Source organism: Thamnophis elegans, chromosome 1 (assembly GCF_009769535.1).
Source record: "Thamnophis elegans isolate rThaEle1 chromosome 1, rThaEle1.pri, whole genome shotgun sequence".
Taxonomy (NCBI): Eukaryota; Metazoa; Chordata; class Lepidosauria; order Squamata; family Colubridae; genus Thamnophis; species Thamnophis elegans.
In genome coordinates this window covers 112,633,796-112,653,318 of record NC_045541.1, presented here as the reverse complement: position 1 = coordinate 112,653,318, position 19,523 = coordinate 112,633,796, and the positions used below count along the sequence as shown (strand labels likewise).

Below are 19,523 nucleotides of genomic sequence, written 5' to 3'. Positions count from 1 at the left end.
GCTACCCTCCTTAACTAAACAATTGCATGACTGTTGAAGCAATTCTTCAAAGCTATTTTAAGCTGTACCAGGCAATAAAGATGCTCCTCATTGCGTTTGCCTTGAAGCACAGGTGGGAGGAGATGAGCAGGACAGAGCAAACTATGTAGAAGATAGCTAATGGCATGAAGAATTACTCCAGAGTAATTTATTATTGCCGGCCTATAGCCAGGAATCTTGCCAGACTAAAGCACTCTGTCTCTACTCCTTGGGAAAGACCCCCTCCCTCCTGTGAATCTGCACTACATTCCACCACAGTAAGAGATCAGCATCTATTGCTCTCTCTTGTACTCTCCATTTAAGTCCATCTAAATGTAAATTAGACTTACCCTAAAAGTTCCTGTCAAAATGAATGGAAACCCAAATGGCAAAGCTAGTACTGCAGCAGAGACTGCAGTGAGCACTCCCCTCTTTAACCTCCCACATTAGGACACCAGTCTGGATTGCTTTCCCCTGCAAAGCTGGCAATTTGGGTGGGAAGAACACGGCACTTAATGGAAGAAGTATGTGATTAGATGAATCTGTAGCCTGACCCTTGGTGTTTCATAAGCTTTATATCAGCAAGGAATTCAAAGTTGTTTTAACAATACCCCATTGGCTGATTATTTGGGGCCATGCACAATGCACTGCCTTTTTGATGGGATCACTAATTCCACTCATTCTGGTTACAATATTCTAAATTACATTATCCATTTTTAGCTAAAGATAGATGACAGGAGTCAAGAGCCCTTGAACTGAACAGGTCCTTCTGACTCTCTTCCAGCTTGTTCAAGCCAGATATGCTTATCCATTTGACATGGAGCTTTTCCCACTGTTGAAATGAGTATCATCACCCCATCCTTGAAATGTCAGAAAACCAATCAAGAACAAAATTGCCTGTCCCCATTGCTGATCCCTACCTTGCTTCTATTCCCACTGTGCTAGGCACCTACTTTCTCTCTAAAATAATAGTGATAAGCCTAATTAATTTTATATATCATGAGGCTGCTTTTGGGTAGTATTAGAATAAGGCGGGGATTCTATTTTAATACAGGCACTGGTGAGGATGATTTTGGCCTGTCTCATACATGGGCTGGGGAAATCAACCGGAGGCAAAGTCATAGGGACATGGCAGAAAAAAGATGTTGCAAACGCATGCTTGTGTTATAGCTGGATTCACGTGGGGAAAAGGTTCCTAACCAAGATAAGTCTGAGTCAGACTTTCTGGTAGGCAGAGATGAGCCATCAGCCTGGGACACGTTCACCCAGAAGTCAATCCCACTGCATTCCATGGGATCTAGGAAATGCATTTTATGTGGCTGCCTGGGTGTCAGATGTAATATATTAAGGAAAGAAGCTAATGCAGGCTCTATCCCACAATTTCTCTTTAGAATCACATTTCTTTCCTAGCAGCCTTTTCCCACTACTGAGTTAAAATGATATTTACATCCCTGAGTCACGACAAGACAAGGCCAGCATAACATTTGCTGTCTCTGATCTCCATTACCGGTCCGTCTCCTGCCTTCACTGAATTGTTAACACTCAATTGTTGCTCAAGTGTGTTGTTCAGATATGTACGTGTGCCACTCATAGGCCATGGCATTCGCTTGCTCCTTGGCTTTTTGCCATCTGTTTTCAACATATCAGAAGCCAGAAGGGAAAACATGACTAATCACAAACCAGAAGATTTTTACTTCAGAGCTCTGCCTAACTTCTCTCGGCTGGTTTGTCTGACCATTTTTTTAATACTATATTTGCACATTTCCTAAAATTAAGATAATTGAATTTTTTAAAAAAATCTATTAAAAAACACAAGGGCTGAAAGAATTTAAAGAGGAGGGAATCCCTGCCATAAATGTACAACCATCTCTAGAATAATTGAAACTGGCTAGATCATGGACAATTTGCTTTCTTACTTGTGAGAGAGGGACTATTGAAATTGACCAATAGAGGGGAAAGGACAAACAGCTACAAATCCAAAACCTTGTGTTCCTTGCTGAAAGGGTGGAGTTCTGCTATCTTCCTTCTATTATATTTCATCCTGCCTTTAATAGTTTTACAAATAACTCAAGATGGGAAACATATCTAATACACCTTTCTCTTCCTGTTTGAATGATTGGCCCAAGGCCACCCAGGCGGGTTTCATGGTTAAGGCGGGATTAGAACTCACAGACTTCCACTTTCTAGCTAAGCGCCTTAATCACTAGACCAGACTGGTTCTCCCTATTTGATAGAAGCCTAAAGAGAAGTTGATATCAGAAACAGAGAAATCTTGGGAGGTAACAAACTTGAAAGGAACTGGGGAAACAAATTGTTAACAGAGAAGGCAGAGACAGCGACAGTAATATCTGATTCCTCCTACTGATTCCTCCGAAAGACAATATACGTAGTTCAAAGTTGAAATGTGGAGTCCTTGATGCTCTCTGCATTTGGTTGTTTGGAAGTGACTAGGTAACACCATCAGTGCTACTGAGTGTGGCGTTTGCTCCCAGTTTATATGCAGATTTATTTGGATTTCTCCTTGATAAGGATATTGGGTTTTTTGCTTATTAGTTGCTTCTACTCAGAGCCATGTGAATATCATAGATTCAGTAAGCATTTACAAAGTTGGGCATCCAATCGCATTCTTAAAATCAAGTCCACAGCCCTAGGCAATTTATACACAATAGGATTCTATTGATTTTATTGGGAGAAGAAAGCACATGTCTAAAAGTGATTATGTGCCACCCAGAATTGCAATGGAGTTGGACAGCTGTATATATTTAATTAATAATAGTAACAGCAGCAACAACAGCAGCGATAAATAATATGCCACACCCCCTGTGTATCCTGAGATGCAGATAAAACAATGGAATCAGCAAAAGCAGGGCTTACTGGAAGTACGCCATAGTGAATTCTTCCAGGGTATTAATTCTTGTGGGGTTGAACTGTTTATATTAACCAAAATATTTGCAAAACCAAAGAGCCCTTCCAGGTCCTGATTGCACTGACCTTTCTTGTTGTCACTCTCCATTCATAATTCTCCCATCTTATCTCTATCCTCACACAATATTTTTAAGAGAAAAACTGCTAAAGAAGAAGCATTCAAGCCACCATACTGCGCAATGCTTATTGACCATAAGAACTCCAAAATAAAAGTAACGGTGACTTGGATGCAATTCAAAATCAAGACAAGCAAAATGGGGTGATTGCATGGCACACTTACACTTTTCCAGACTCCTGAAGCATCTCCAACCACTGGGATTGTTCATAAGCTGATTCTGCTGCTAGTACAATGTTGCCCTAAAAAAACCAACAACCCCAAATCATAAACCCTATCTTTTCTTCAAGAGAAACTGGCATGTAAACACAGCTGATCAAAGAGGAAAACAAACAACGATGATAAAAAAGAAGACTATTTGCAAACACATACATCGGTTTTACTTGCATGACTTTCCCAGAGTAATACTGGGAATGGTAAATGTTGGGAAAACAATTTGCATTGATTCCTGGAAGGAAGTAGCACAACTTAAGCGATTGAAAGGGATGGTCTACAAACAGACGAAAAACCTTAGGGATTTCTAATGTCACAGCTAACAATTCTCTTTACTGGCAGTTACACTCATGTAAAACATCACAGGTCACCCAGTCTGTTAGCAAATAAGCTACCAAAGGGAAATCAGGTTAATAGAGTAGCAGAGTTGGGAGGGACCTTGAAGGTCTTCTAGTCAAGCTCCCTGTTTAAGTAGGATACCCTATATCAGTGATGGCTAACCTTTTTGTCCTCGCATGCCGAAAGTGTGTGTGACAGCATGCATGCCCAAACCCATAATGCAATGTGCGTAGAACACCCTCCCTGTGCGCATACCATGCCCCCTGCGCATGTGCGTGCTCCTCCCCCGTGCCCCATTTTTGGCCTAGTAGGCCTCCCTGAAGCCTCCTGGGTCCAAAAACAGGGCTGCCCCCCGACCCCCACACATGACTCCCCCACGCATGCGTGCGTGTCTCCCACATGCATGGCAGAGACCCCAAAATCAGCTGTCCAGTGGGAGGCGCACGCACATGCACAGTGGAGCCAAGGTGGGCGATGGCTGGCTTGCCTGCAGAGAGGGCTCTGGGTGGCACACTTGCCATAGGTTTGCCATCACAGCCCTATATTCTGGACAAATCTCTTCTTAAAAACCTTCAATGATGGAGCACTGTTTTATTGCTTGGGTATCTCTGATGCATGTTTCTATTGGGCAATTTACTTCTTTACTCTCTAATTAGCAACTTGTGTAGTATTAAAAATCTATTAAATGTAACAAGAAAGAAGAAAAAAAGAAAACTTTACATGGAAGTCCTCATGAGAGATTTTCATTGCATAAGGCATATTGGATTCTTCTTTGGCTTCTACGATGCATCCACCAAGAGGTATGACACCCTGAGGAGGCACCAAAGATTTCAGACAGTTGGTTAAAATCACCATTGAGAAGTGACATGATGCAGTTAGAACTAGATAAGATTGAGAGATGAGCATCCAGAACGGTGGTCCTCATAGAGCTAATGATAACAGAGAAATATATACAGGAAGTACTCCAGCTTAGAAACAGTTATGGACAGGCTGACTATAGTACTCAAGATGGCAAAATTTATTTATTTGTTTGTTTCTTTACCTACTTATTTAGCTATTTATTTAATATACTTCCTATCTCACTGTTTGGAGCAACTGTGGCTGAGTGGCCGGCCGGCAACAAGATCTGACTTGAAAAGGCAGGTGACACATCCTCCACCCCCTGCACATCAATGAATCGCTGAAGCTACATAATGTCTCCATGAGTCTCACAAAATAGTGCATGTATGTTAATATACTGTGCAGCCTGTTTTCAATGGTTCCTGAAAGCATTGCATGGCTTCAACAATTCCTCAGCTAGGGAAAGAGGAATGCTGTCCTCTTTTTGTCCATGTCGAGTGATGTCATGCGCTTGTATTTTTCTGACTACATAATAAGACAAACATTTGACTAAATAACCTGTTCCAGTTTGCTTACAAATTCAACTTAAGGCTAGAGTTAGGAACAGAACTCTTTCTTAATCCTGAGACTTGCTGTTCAAGGCTCACTTAGCTCATAGATACTAACACACACTCTCAGCTACAACATCATGTGAGGTACTTTTTGTAAAGAAAATTAGCTGGGGAAAAAAGGATTATTAAAGGAAGGTGTTTCCAGACAGATCGGTTCTATTTCTGTCTGACTGAATACTGAATATTGTGAGTTTATTTTCTCATTTGTTCCTATATGTTGGTATTATAGAAAGAAAATAAGTGGAAATGATAAAAATCATAAACTGGTAATGACTGAAAGTTATCCTCCTCCTCTGTAAATGTGGAGGGATGTTTACACAAAGGCTTTGCAAGTTTTCTTAGCTTCCCTGATCCACAAGAACCTCTTCCAAAAAGGAAAAGGAGTACAAATAATTCAAACACGTTGTTGCTAGTTGTAAACTCTTCAACAGTGAATGTTTGGCCACTGTTTTCTGTGCACTGGTGACCTCTAGGTTACACCATTAGAATGTATTTCTTCTTGAGCAATTCTTTAAGATTTCTTCAATATTTCAATTAATGCCAAACTCAGCAGATAGATCATATGGATGAACCGTGGTGGCGAGTGGTTAGAATGCAGTATTGCAGGCTAGTTCTGCCGATTGCCAGCTGTTTGCAATTTGGCAGTTTAAATCTCATCAGGCTCAAGGTTGACTCACCCTTCCATCCTTCCGAGGTGAGGAAAATGAGGACCCAAATTGTGATCAGCTGGTAGATCTCTTAAGTTACAAGGTGTAGATGAAAAGTACTCTTTTTTTTAATGAGAATTTTGAAAAACAAACTTTACAAATATTTATTAATGCCCTTCTGCCATTCTAGCAAGCTCAGATCTTTTTTGAATTTTGGTAGCGTTTGAAAAAGAAATAAAAATTTAGGTAGAATGTTCATTTTCACTGCTGCTATTCTTCCCAGCAAACATAGCTGTAGTTTCTCCCATTTTTTCATCTCTGTCTGTATACTATGCCATAATGGTTCATAATTATACTTGTATAACTTCCCATTTGAGGTTGAAATATAAACTCCTAAATATTAGACCTTTTTAACTATTTCACATCCCGTCATTCCTTCTAGTTCGTCCCTTTGTTTAGTGTTCATACGCTTAAGTGTCAATTCCTCATAAAGACAGAGGGGAGGAAGTAACAGAAGTACACCTAGTGATCTGTACATGCTATTCTCAGGCTGAGCATATACTGTATATTTAGTGGTACCTTTTATTTAAAGGCAGAAGGGCATAATCACCTCCATGAATTATTACTGAGTTTCTGAATAAAAACAAAGTGAATGTCAGAAGCCTTAAGCCAATCTACTCTAATGCATAACCCCACAGTTTCTGAAATTCCTAATGTTCAGGGTGTTCAGAAAAGGAGTACAATTTCAAGAATAAGAAGTATAGAATGGAGAAGCTATATTTACTTACCAGGAATCTTGGTTAATGGCAGTAATTAGGACCTGGAATGCTGTTGCTAAATGATATAGTCATAAAGTGTGATATCATATAACCATACTGACTTATGATAGCAAATTCCAGCAGTTCTAGTTCATGTTAAGTTCTAGTTCATATTAAGTCAATGGCGACTGCAATACTATTTAGACTTACCAGTATATACCGCTTCACAGTGCTTTACAGCCCCCTCTAAGCAGTTTACAGAGTCAGCATATTGCCCCCAACAATCTGGGTCCTCATTTTATCGACCTCGGAACGATGGAAAGGCTGAGTCAATCTTGAGCCGGTCATGATCGAACTGCTGGCATTGGGAATGTAGAGTTAGTCTGCAATACTGCATTCAAACCACTGTGCCTTTAAGCAAATCCCGCATGGTCATTAAATGCAGTGTCATATGACCTTGTGGTGACTTTTCCATTGATTTTGCTTGTTGGAAGCCAGCTGTGAAAGATTGCTCATGTGACCACGGGATTTTGCAACCATTGTCATTGTGAGCTGTTTGCCAAGTACCCAAACTGCAATCATTTGACTGCAGGGATGCTGTGATGTCTTTAATTCTGAGGAAAGGCTGTAAGTGTCATTGTAACTTTGAACACTTGCTGAATGAATGGTTGTTAACAGAGGACTATCTGTATTTATTTACTTACTGAACATAATTGTTCGCTACTCAGTTCCTAATGGCTCTGAGTTGCTTACGTCAAGCAACAAATACCATTAAAATAGAATCAATCAGTCAATCAGTCAAAACAATCACTCCAGATGGCTTCACACAATCCTGGTTGTCCTCAAATGCTTTCTGAAGTGCCACAACTTCCAGGCTTTTTGGAAGCTAAACTAGGAAAAAGTAATCTGGATTTCAAGGGGATTAAAAATGCATGCTATATCTTAAATACACAGTGTAGGTTCATTTAAATGTTTTTAAAAGTTCATTTTAAGTACACAAATATGTTTTGTGAAGCAGAAATCCAGTCGTTCTAGATTCCCTTCTTACAAAACCCTATCTGAATATCTTTGGAGATGTTGCTAACCTTTGGATGAATATTGAAGTACCGATTATTTTCAAAGTTCTTCTTTTCACTCTCAGCATAGTAAAGCAGAAAACTTTCCTTGATGATAAAGAATCTGAAAAAGAAACATATCTTTACATAAAATTTTAATTCTCCAACTGGCAATGGTAATGTAGTTATTTGAGCCCTGATGGATGCTATGGGTCCACAATGTAGTAGAAAGTGATATACCTGAACAAGTATGAATTGGCTTTTCTGTAGATTTAGCCATTTTCTTATGATATCTTTTGCTATTCTACTAGTATCATTTTGAGGAAACTTGCCTTTTACTGAATTCTCTGCAGATCCTATTTTACATTGCAGTGATTACAACCTGTTGATTTACATTCTTAAACCTCAAAAAGATAATTGAAAGTTTCAGCATTTTTTCAAGTCTAAGTATTGCTACCTAATGCCAGCCTCAGAAAAATTACATATACCTGTACTATCACACACCGAATTTTTGGGGCAAAAGTAATGTGGTACTTTTAAATATTTATTTGTTAAAAATGCCTTCTGTATAAATTCCCATTATAGAAAATCTGGAAACAGTTAAAAATGTTGAACTCCTTCACAAAGAAAAAAAGATATATAGTCTTTGATTATTGTCTGCTTTGTTTTACAACCATTTGAAGTTGGGACAGTTTTTTTTAAAAAATCTTGTGACTATTCCTCACATTTAGGACCCTCTCGGTGATCACTGTTGCCATTTTGTGTGTTTCTCAAGTTGTAACAAATAGAGTACCGTAAATAGAAAAGGCAGAAGTAAACTTGATTTGCTTAATGAGCAAAGAGGAAGTGAAGTTGTAAGCCTATTCCAGTCATGTGATGTTTCAATTAGTGACTGTGGAGCTTAGCGTGGAGTTGCTGCTCCCAATTATGATTGCTAAAGTGAGGACTGCCTGTATTGGGAGAATTAGTGGCTGGGTAAAGTCATGGTAAATAGGTGAATTGCTTTAAAAAGAAATCCTAAAACATATCAATGATGCAGACTCGTGATACATGAGAAGATTCTTCACTTCATCAAATTCAGCTTAGTAGTTGTAGCTCAGAGAGTAAATATAAATATACTCTCTTGTACTTCTCAGTGTAATGATTCACTCTAGCCATTATATATGTACAAACAATATTCACTGAAGACATATTGTACATAATGTACAAAATGCATAATGAGGTCTAGATTTTTTTATAAAGACACTTTAGTTTCTCATCGGTAAGCATGCTAATGAAATGGGTGAAAATAAATCTTAAAATCCACTGGCATTGTCTTTGGAGTGGAAGACTAAAGCAAAATGTAATTATCCAGATGGGAAGTGTCTTTTACAAAAGGAATTAAGATAAGAGATGTATTTGTCATGAGATATAGATAAATTTCAGAGTAATTCCAATTCTCAGCAACTCTCTTAGCAAAAAGAAAACATTTTCTGTCTAAAGATAACAAAGGCACCTTTCAATTCTTTTAAATTCCTGAACTGGTGAGGTTTCTTTACTTTCCTCATAAAATCAGACCAGAATCATTTCTGTCAACAATGGCATGGCTAAGCTCCAATTATTTTACCATCCATATCTCAAAGACAAAATATCACCTCTGTAATATAGGCATGCTAAACTGAGAATACATGGATGTTTTAAAATGAATGGAAAATAAATTATTTTTGAAACAGTAACTTTGCAGAAGGATTATCTTGGGAGTCAGAAGCTTTGGGTACTCACAAATGTGGAAACTGGGTAACCCAGAGGTTGCTTTCTTCTTGAAAGAAATAACAAACACATCCCTTGAATGTTATCCTAGATTCCATCCTTCTTTTCATAACACAACTCATCTCAATACCATGGAATGTTTTGGACATCTTTCTCTGGACCACCATCTATATCTGATCCTAGACAGAGATAATCTGTGATATTCATGCACAGAAACTGTAGCTGATGCTACATTTCATTCCTAACACTTTCATTGGTTTTAGAGCAGCCCTTCCCAACATTTTTTTCTATTTGTAGATCCCTGGGTCATCCCTGAAGCTTTTGAGGATCATCCCATGTATCTGAGGTCAGCAATGCAAGCACTATAGCACACAGAGCTTCTTCACATTGATTTAATTAAATCTAGGCACTGCCTTACTCTAAATGACTGTGCAAATCTTCAACGTTTGTAAGAAAAGCAAAAAAAAAGAAAGAAAAAAGAACAACAAAATTTTGCCCAAACTTAGACTTATCTACTGATTCACAGTTCTTTACAGCCCTCTCTAAGTGGTTTACAGAATCAGCATATTGCCCCAAACAATCTGGGTCCTCATTTTACCCATCTTGGAAGGATGGAAGGCTGAGTCAACCTTGAGCTGGTGAGATTTGAACTAGCTGAACTGCAGCTAGCAGTCAGCTGAAGTAGCTTGCACTCTAATCACTATGCCACCTCTTCCAAGATTTAAAATGAGGAGGCCCCAAGCGCACAAGATCGGGCATCTTCAGAGATGTCAAGCATTGTGATTATATGGGTATACAAGGGTGCGAGGGAGAGTTTTTTGTTACCCACATTGAGAAATCAATTGTAGGATGTTTACTATTCTCAATAGTGATTTACAAACCACAACCAAGAGTTTGTGTTTCTGTATCTAAATAATTTCATTTGCTACCAAGTCTGCTATATCTGGGCTGCAAAAAACGTGGACAACCATTAGATGGCAGCAAAGAGTTTTCTACTAACTATTTCTTGGTTTCCATCCAGAATTTTGCAATCTGTAAGTAGAGGTGGGCGTTGTGCTATAAAATCAAGAGTGACCCGCAAATTGTTTGTTACAAAATGAGTTACACATACATTTGGCATAGTTGAGAAAAATATATACATTCTGTGATCAACCCTCAGAAAGTCTGTTTTCTGCAGAAAAAAAATGCTGCTATGGTTTCTAATGTATGCAGTTAATGAGCTTAGTTAGATAATATTTATAAAATCTTTGAAAACTTAAAAGAATTCAATTAAGTAAGCTCCGTTTTTTAACATTCTTTGATCTAAGATCCACAGATTTTTCTTTCTTTTGTACTGTACTGTTGTAAACCTTCCAGGTACCAAATAATACACATAATTGAAACTGGGATCATTTTCATCCTTTGGGAAACAGATTCTGGTAGAAATGGAACAAGAGCGTCTCCAGGACTTTCCATATCTCAAATGTACCTACTGAGATGGCATACTTTTCTGTTACACGTTTTGGCAATAAAACCAAGGAGAGATGAGGTTGGTAGTTCTGCTTATTAAATGGAAAAGAGAGAGATTTAATTTAGGGAGGAAAAAAGCTTCAGCATGAGTGATTCTAAGCATCTTTGTAAACTTTGGATGTCCAGATTGATGTTGAAAGTTTCTTTTTAATTCAATGAACTCATAAGTAAAGCAGAATCTAATACTTAAAGCTATACATTCCCTGCAACAATTCCTGAAAGGGATGCCAGCTCTTATGGGATCTTAATTCTTGTTTAAGAAAAGGTTCTATCTACTGTTATTCCAAACCTTCAGGTAGTCACTAGGTATGAGCCTGGGGGGTGAGAAAGATAACTAATTGCGGGTCATTTCTTTATATTCTAAGTGTAATTTCCTAGTGTTGATCAGCTTCATTTTTAATAGGTTTTGCTCCTGTTTTTCTTCTGATTGATCAGTACCAGCTGTTATATGACCATTGAATTGCTGTGGCTCTTTTAGCAGAGTGCTTGTCAAACTGTGACAGATGAGTCATGCCATGTTTCAGAGCTGGGTGGTGACTGCTGTTTGGTGACACTCTTATAATAAAGTCACAAAATTGATGACGCTGCAAGACTGCCTACCCCCAGGGAATGCAAAAAAAAAAGAGAGAGAGATTTGCAAAAGGAACTCTTTCCTCTCTTTTACTGATGGTTGCTTTCAACTCGTAGAATTAAAACTATCAATTATTAAAACATAGGATTCTTCTGGAGGATTTTAAGAAGAGACTGGACAGCCACTTGTCTGAAATGGTATAGGGTTTTCTGCTTGAGCAGGAAGTTGGACTAGAAGATCTCCAAGGTCCCTTCCAACTCTATTATCCTGTATTATTCTGTCATATCAGAATCATCTCTTTCTCTAAGTGCCTTCATCAATGTAGCTTAGAATCGTGATGGCGAACCTATGGCACGCGTGTCAGAGGTGGCACGCAGGTGCCCTCTCTGATGGCACGCGTGCTGCTGCCCCAGTTCAGCTCTGCCGCATATGCGCATGTGCCTTCCACCGGACAGCTGGCCTTCGGGTCTCTGGCGCGCAGGGGTGGGATGCATGACATGTGCAGAGGCCCTGGGTGTGCATGTGCATGGGGCGGGACTTGTGTGGGGCCCCCAGGTGTGCATGTGCGGGGGGCAGGACGCATGCACTGGGGCCACGCATGCATTGCATTTGGGGGGGTTTGGGCACACACTTTGGGTACTTGGTTTGGAAAAGGTTAGCCATCACTGGCTTAGAATGTCATCTGTATTCCTTAAAAAGCCAGAAACTTCTTTTTATTGACTTATAATGCTGATGTTTTCAAAAGGCTATGATTTTTAACATTTTGAAATTTTCCTAAACATTGAATATTTTCCACTTTAAGGAAGATTCCTTAAATATATATTTATGTTTGATTAATTCTTCTGAAATGCTAAAGAGATCAATAAAAAGAATGATTCAAGTGCTTCTTGACTAATCTGGTGGTCCATAAAAGACTGCATTGCTGCCATGCTCTAGTATTATGGTTAAAAGAAGAATGCACTGATAACAATAGAACATCAGGCAGGCGAGTGAAGACTGGAGAAATTTGGGATGGGATTTTTTTGGGCTCCTGAATTTTATTTTCCTGACCTTTGCATTATATTCTTTAGTTTGCCATAGAATACCAGTAAGAAACCATACAGTCAAAGTTAGCAAGTTGCTGCAACATTTCAGTGGTATGATTCCTGTTAACCAAAGGTTTTCAACCCCTGGATAAAAACAGTGCTGACTGGGAATTATAGGTGTTGAATGCTTAACACGTTATCTAGAGTTTAAATTAGTCTAGAGACATTATTCTTAAGAGGACTTGAGTTCATTCAGCACCTGAGAAAAGAATGTGCCTATTTTCAGAAAAAAAAGGTAGTATCTCTCTATAGGAGAACACATTTCAGTTAGACTTTCTGCAGAGTAGGGAAGTGAGTGGATCAGAGACAGACAACAGGTGTCTTCCAGATGTTTTGGGTTACAAATCTCATAATATCTTGCCATTGCTCATGTTCATTGGGGCAATGAGAATTGAAGTCCGAAGACTCCGGAATGTACCAGGTTGCCTGCTTCCAACCATATTGAACTAAATGAGCCTGTAGTTTAATTCAATACAAGAGAGATTCCTGTTTCTTTTAATACCAATTCTAAGATAATTTATTCATATTTTAACACTGAATCATATTCTTAAATTTTATGTAATCTGTATTAGTAGTTTTGTACATAGAGGGGAATCTACTTCTTCCAATGACCTTCAGCAAGGTTTCAGCAAAGTTTTCCCCAAATAAATGGCCTGGCATAGCATGGGGTTTGTTCCCATTACATGAATTTAATGCCAGTCTAGTGTGTCCCATGGAAAGAGCAACATAAGACCTAACAGAAGTTTTGCCATCGAAGTGCCATCTAAGACAGAGGCTTTCACTGAAGCCAGGAATCAGGATGGGAGCAACATCCAGAAGGGGGATCATCTGTGGAGAGCAGATGACTTCTACACTTCTCTGGGTTCTATCTAGACCGGCTCTATGCTTGCTGTGTGTCTTGATGAGGCTTGCTGTCCTTCAAGTTAATAGGCCTTGTTATCCCTATGCAAATAATACATTAGCTTCCAAAAGTGAAATATCTTGACTATTGTCTCTTCTCATTGCAAATTAGTAACACTTAACACTGTTGCAAATTTGTGAAACAAAAGGAAAGAACCAATAACCATACATCCCATGACAGTAATCCTTTCCGTTCCTACACACTGTTTTTGAGGCAAGTATGTGTACCATAAGTACAATTGGTTACATTTCATGTCTATATGCATTTATTAGCTGAAAGCACAACTAAAATAGAGATTCCGGGCAAATTTTATATTCGTGTCGTAACATGGTATTAGAGATCTCTTTTTAAAAGTCCTTTCTATTCTTTTTTTATTTTTTATTTTTTTATTCTCTCACATACCATTTTAAGCATACATTCACATAATTATTATTCATCTTTACATTTGTCATTCTTATACATTTGTTATTTCATTTAATAGGTTATAATATACAGTTTGGGTTGCTTTATTTACCACCCCTTCCGCCTGTTGTAACACCACCTTATTCTTCCTTTCTTTTCTCCCGACCTCTCTTCTCTACTTCCTTCCTTCCTCCTTTCCTTCCTCTTCCTTCCTCCCTTACCTCTCCCCTACTCCTACCCTTCCGCTTCTCCTTCCTACTGTCTCTCCTTCTCTTTCTCTCCCTTCCATCCTCCTCTCCTTACCTCTTTCTTTTTGATAGGCTAACAATAGAGAATGAGAGTTTTCTCTGCTACAGTACATGGAGGACCTTAGTTTCCATAAAACTGTGACTGGAATTGAAGAGGATATTTCAGGATCACTGTTTGGGTCAACTAGCCAACTCAGGGGAGCATAGATGACAACCATCTTCTTGCCAGACAGAAGGTCCTGCTTTCCTTATAGGACATTTAGTTCTTTAAGAAGAGGAAACCCAGCTCAGCAGTGCCAGAGAATATTGATTTCTCTGAGGAAGTGACAGCTCCTCATCACTGTTTTTAGCCAACTGCTTACCTTGCAAACTGTTTTATGACTTGCATTTTTACTATGCTTTAGGCATATGAAGCCTGTGGGGCGAGGTGCTATTTTATACAATGCCCTCATACTGTGGTTGGAGAGCATTTTTAATAACCAGCACTATTCTTATTTAATCAGGAATCCTTTTTGTTTGGCTCTTGACAGTTGGCTAAGTTTTTCAAGTCAACACCTCCTCTGCTTCAGAAGGGTTCTGCCATTAACTTTTGCCTCTACTTAGCTGCAGAAGGCCCACTAATTTCTATGCACACAGCCTGGAATATCTTTTTCCATGAGTTCACAGGTACAAGTTGAGAATAGAAGTACAGCTTGAGCATATAGTACCTCTTCTTCACTTCTTCTTTTGCTCAGGCAAATTAGCAATAAAATACATACACTTTAAAAAAAAGATTGATCCAGAACTTCATTTTTTGAACAGATGAACTCAAGGAAAAGCATTTCAAAGGTTCTTCACAGGGAAGAGCAGAGAGAAACTACTAAACCATGTTTTCCTCTCTGCAGTTCCTTTATGCTGTGCTGGAATGATAAGGCAAAAGAAGAAACAGAGGGAGGATCAGCACAATTTTTAATAAAAAATCTCCCATCTGTGTTTCAAGGGAAGAACCCTGCAAGCAGAATTTTTTTTACAGAAACCCTTGATCCAAGCTTCTCTTTATATTTATTCACTGTGCTTTCATGTTCGGTTGGGCTATACATTAAATGCAAATATAAGCTTTTTCTGGAAGGACTGGTAGAAGGAAGATTAAAAACAAACCTTATGTGCTAAATGTTTCTGAAATCTGGCAATAGCATAAGTTACTCCTGAGCACATACATAGTTACTATTCCAACATTATATTTAGGAATAGGCTATTTATTATGGAGATGGCATTTTCTCTTAACCCGTAATATTTTGTGATTGAGCAATAGAATTGTGCAGCAATTCTGACAACGAGCACAAGATAAATATGTGCGTAGGATTAGATAGTGATAGCATGTGATATCATGAACAGTTTCGCTCCTCCCTGTTGTGTTGGCACCGTGTCATGTCTTCAGATCAGGCAGGCAGCATTCCCAAAAAAGCATTTTGGAATTAAGTTCACCCAACAAGCAGCAAACAAGCAAGAAAAGAAAGCCTTCACTGCTTGGCTAAACTTTCCCTAGAAGTGGGTGATCTCAATTTAGCCTACATTCTGTAAAAAAAAGCATGGAGTCCAAATGGAAATGCTACATAAGTTTTCTCTATCTCTTATATACAGTTGGCACCTATGCCCCTTCTTCAAAGAGCACAGAGAATTGCAAGCAGAGTCTTTGCCAACCCACAAAATGGACCACAACACAGAAATTGTGTTTGCCCAGATTACTAATTAATAGATTCCATAAAGTTGCACAATAATGATGATGGTGGTGACAATGATTTTGATCCTGCACATTAATAAAGCCCCATTCCTGGACTGTATTCTTCTATTCTGGAACTCATCTGTCTGGACATTTTAAGATCCTGCCTGATCTGTCTGGATATTTCAAAATCCCAGCCTGTTTGCTATCCCAGATTTTCTGGATTTTCCTTCCCATTATGAACTCCATAATCACCTTCTTTTCTCTTCTCTTCTCTTCTGCCCTCCCTTTTTGCCTCTGCAGCTCTATCCAGACCTTACCTTCTGGACCATTTGGCTGATGGTCTCCCAAACGGTCTTTTCCAGAGCACTCCATACAGCTGCACTTTGGTGCGGATATCCAAAGCATCCAGATCTGTCGGATCCATGGAGGGGGAAGGAGAGACCGAGTTGGATTTTGAAGTAAACATTATTAAGAGGCAGACTTAAAAATATATATATAATTCTCTGCCTCTGCTCTGCAGCTGTAGGAATCCGATTAAATGCAACGAACCAGAAAGGCGTAACTGCTTACTCGGGGAGAGAGGGGGAGAGAGTGAGGCTTAGCTCTGAATCAATAACTGTGCTGCCAGTGCTCGATATTTGTCTCCCTGATGCAGAGATGATGTGAGCTTCCTCGTTTCATTTCACTTCCTGATGCCCTGAACAGTGAGGGAACATTCCAGACAAGCAGGAGGGGGAGAAAAACCCCCTTTTCATGAAGTAGATGGAGCCCTCAGTGTAACAAGCCAAGGCATAGTTTGTGTGACAATGGAGCATTCACAAAGTATAGTTGCAGATAGAATGAAATGGCACTCATATTACTTTCCTAGTCAGTTTAGTATGATGGTTAAGGTTTAGGGCTAAGAACATGAAGATCTGGGTTCAAATCCTCAATCCATTCCCTGGGTAATTCTCGTGCTGAGAGGCAGTAACCAGCCCAATTTACCTTGTCAGGTTGTTGTAAAGATAAAATGGGAGGAGGACCCAAGAAGGGCCTTCTGCTGCTTGAAAAAAATATTGGGGATAGTTATGGCACAAAGGGTTCCTTTAATGAATACACTGGATGGGACTAACCACCTCTGAGCTCAGTGAAGATTGCGTCTGTTCAAACATTGAGCATTCACATACTATATATTTGAATATAAATCCCACTAGCCAAGTTTCCATTCAAATGTGAGATTTAAGGTTGAAAAGACTCAATTTTAATTTATGAACCAAGATATTTTTAAAATTATTTTAAATTTTCTCTGAGATAAAAAAAAACACACAAGAATCTATGATAAGAGCTCCGAACGATACATCTCAACATTCATTCACAGCCTACTAGAGGTGGTATTCAGCAGGTTCTGACCAGTTCTGGAGAACCGGTAAATACCACCTCTGACTAGCCCCACCCCCATCTATTCTCTGCCTCCCCAGTCCCAGCTGATTGGGAGGAAATGGGCGATTTTGCAGTAACTTTCCCCTGGAGTGGGGTGGGAATGGAGATTTTGCAGTATCCTTCCCCTGCCATGCCCACTAAGCCACACCATATCCTCTAAGCCACGCCCACAGAACTGGTAGTAAAAAAAATTGAATCCCACCACTGCAGCCTACATGTAACTTGGGATCCAAGATTTGAAGACAAGATTCAGTTTAAACCACTCAGAGATAGTTTGAAAAGATGATTTGATGAGAAGCTATCATGGAAGCCATTCTTTTGGCAGAACAGGATGAAAACCGTCAGGCTTTCAGAGCACATTATGAAATTTCAGCCAGAGAACTCCATTATTATTATTTTAAAAAAGAAAAATGCACCTGCACTCTTTTAAAGCAGAGATAGGGAAAGGAAATACAGCAAAAATTGTTTTATTAAAGCTTAACAATAACATGTTCAGAAACTGTTTAAAAAGTAAGCTCTTACTAAACCGATTATCAGTTTTTCTGGGTAGTTACAATGGCTGATTGGCATGGAATTGTTTGTGCAAACAATGTATATAATAATATCCCATGATATAAATAGAAATATGTATTATATGCAATAGTTTAACCTCAAACCACAGTATGTGAAACCTACTTACAATGCGAAACCATTTGACCTTCTTGTCTCAAAACAAGCTGCCTGAACAAATTCTAGCAGAGGTGTGAGAACATATTCAGCAATGCAGCAATAGCAACAGGACAGTTAAAAACCAGGCTTTCTTCTCTTGCATGCATTCATTTTCAACATGTGTGGAATATTGGAAAGTGTCCCATACATTATGGGTTGTGGTCATGGATGTATTTAGAGATGCTTCTGCCTAACTACATCTCAACAAAGAATCTTGGCAGGACTTCTTGAGTACTGAGATGATGTTGGAAGCCACACTTCTGTTTTTGAGCATTGCAGTGTGGGAGATGTGGTTAATCCTTGCTTGTCTAAAATTTCAGATAGGATTACCATTTTATAATTTCTCAACTTAAGTTTCTAAAAAAGTTTCTTTAAAACATATGGGTTAGATAGGAACATTAGTTTGCGCTCCAGATTTCACCTTTTTTAAAATGGAAGCTAACTAATATGTTATTTAAAGTTTACTTGAAATCAGAAAACAAAAATCAAACCTGTAGAATAGAATATGGGAAAAAACAGGTCATCAAAGAAGAGATATAGGTAGTCCAGAACTTTAAAGAGCTATCAGGAAAATTAAAACTCAGAATGAACTGACTTTTAACAAAGAATAACAAAGGGCTTAAGATATTTCCAAAAATAAAACGAACAGAGAGTGTGTATCAGTTATTCAGTGGAAATCTCAAAATGCTAATACATAATTTGCAATCACTGCAAATGAGTCCAATTTTGACTCAATCAACTGCTGCATCCTGATATCAAATTGTAGAAAATAAACTTCAACTCATTCATTCCAAGTCAAATTGGTATATTGTTTTGATTACCTGCCATGATAAATTTTGAAAATTCATATATAACATATAGAAGAAATGAGATGTCCTCAAATCCCCCTTGAAAATATTTTCTCACCAATAAGAAACTTTGTTACCTGCTCCCAATAACATTTTTAAACTGTGGTGTTATAAAATAGCAACCTATTTCTCCAAAATTCATTATAGTATGAATCTCTTCATTATTATTACTAGCCTATTTAACAGAAAAAAGCAACCCAAAAGATGGGCAATTAGATCCCAAATGCCCCCAAAAGTGTGCAATTGTAACTATTTTTGTTGTCAATAAATTTCTTTCCACTAGTGGTCTGATAGTTATAGGTAGTAATTGTATTGCCAAACTATTCCTGCTAAATTCTCTAATAGCTCCAAATAGACTGGATCAGTTACTAGAAGAAATCTTGTCTTCTATCTACACCCGATTCAATTGTGTAATTTCCTGTTATCTTCCTCTCCAACTCCCATAATAGTCTATCACCAAAATCATGGGAACCCACTATCGTAGGGCACAGATGGTGGGGGGAAGTGCTCTACCCAATTGTTAAGATTGTGGTCCATACTCGGAAAGACCAACTAGAGATTGACAAAACTACCTGGTCACTTTTGCGCATATTTATTTACAAGCCTATCTATCCAACCTCTATACCTACCCGCATTTTTTAACAGAGATGCCTAAAACCTGGCAGTAGAATAGCATTTTCATATAAAAGACTGGATAGCAAGTTCTGTACACAGGATTCTATCTGTCAAAAGTTTGAGCAGTTTATGTTAAATAAAATACATTAACAATAATTTCCTTTTTCTATCCATCTGGATAGGTACCTGAGTAAGTTTCCAAGATGTTCCAGCTCCATTTAAACAAACTTAACTTTGGATTTTTT

General features: G+C 38.6%; 1 protein-coding gene across 1 annotated transcript in view; it reads right to left on the bottom strand.

The window, feature by feature from the left end:
* The window catches only part of PLEKHD1 (pleckstrin homology and coiled-coil domain containing D1), a 32,842-nt gene extending 16,519 nt beyond the window's left edge, over positions 1-16,323 (bottom strand). The window contains exons 1-4 of the mRNA XM_032227916.1: positions 16,006-16,323; positions 7,552-7,645; positions 4,331-4,420; positions 3,224-3,300 (exon numbers count right to left, since the gene is read on the bottom strand). Of these exons, the coding sequence (XP_032083807.1) occupies positions 3,224-3,300; positions 4,331-4,420; positions 7,552-7,645; positions 16,006-16,154 (410 nt within the window). The 5' untranslated portion in view covers positions 16,155-16,323. The remainder of the gene's footprint in view (positions 1-3,223; positions 3,301-4,330; positions 4,421-7,551; positions 7,646-16,005) is intronic.
* Between the last annotated feature and the right edge of the window lie 3,200 nt (positions 16,324-19,523).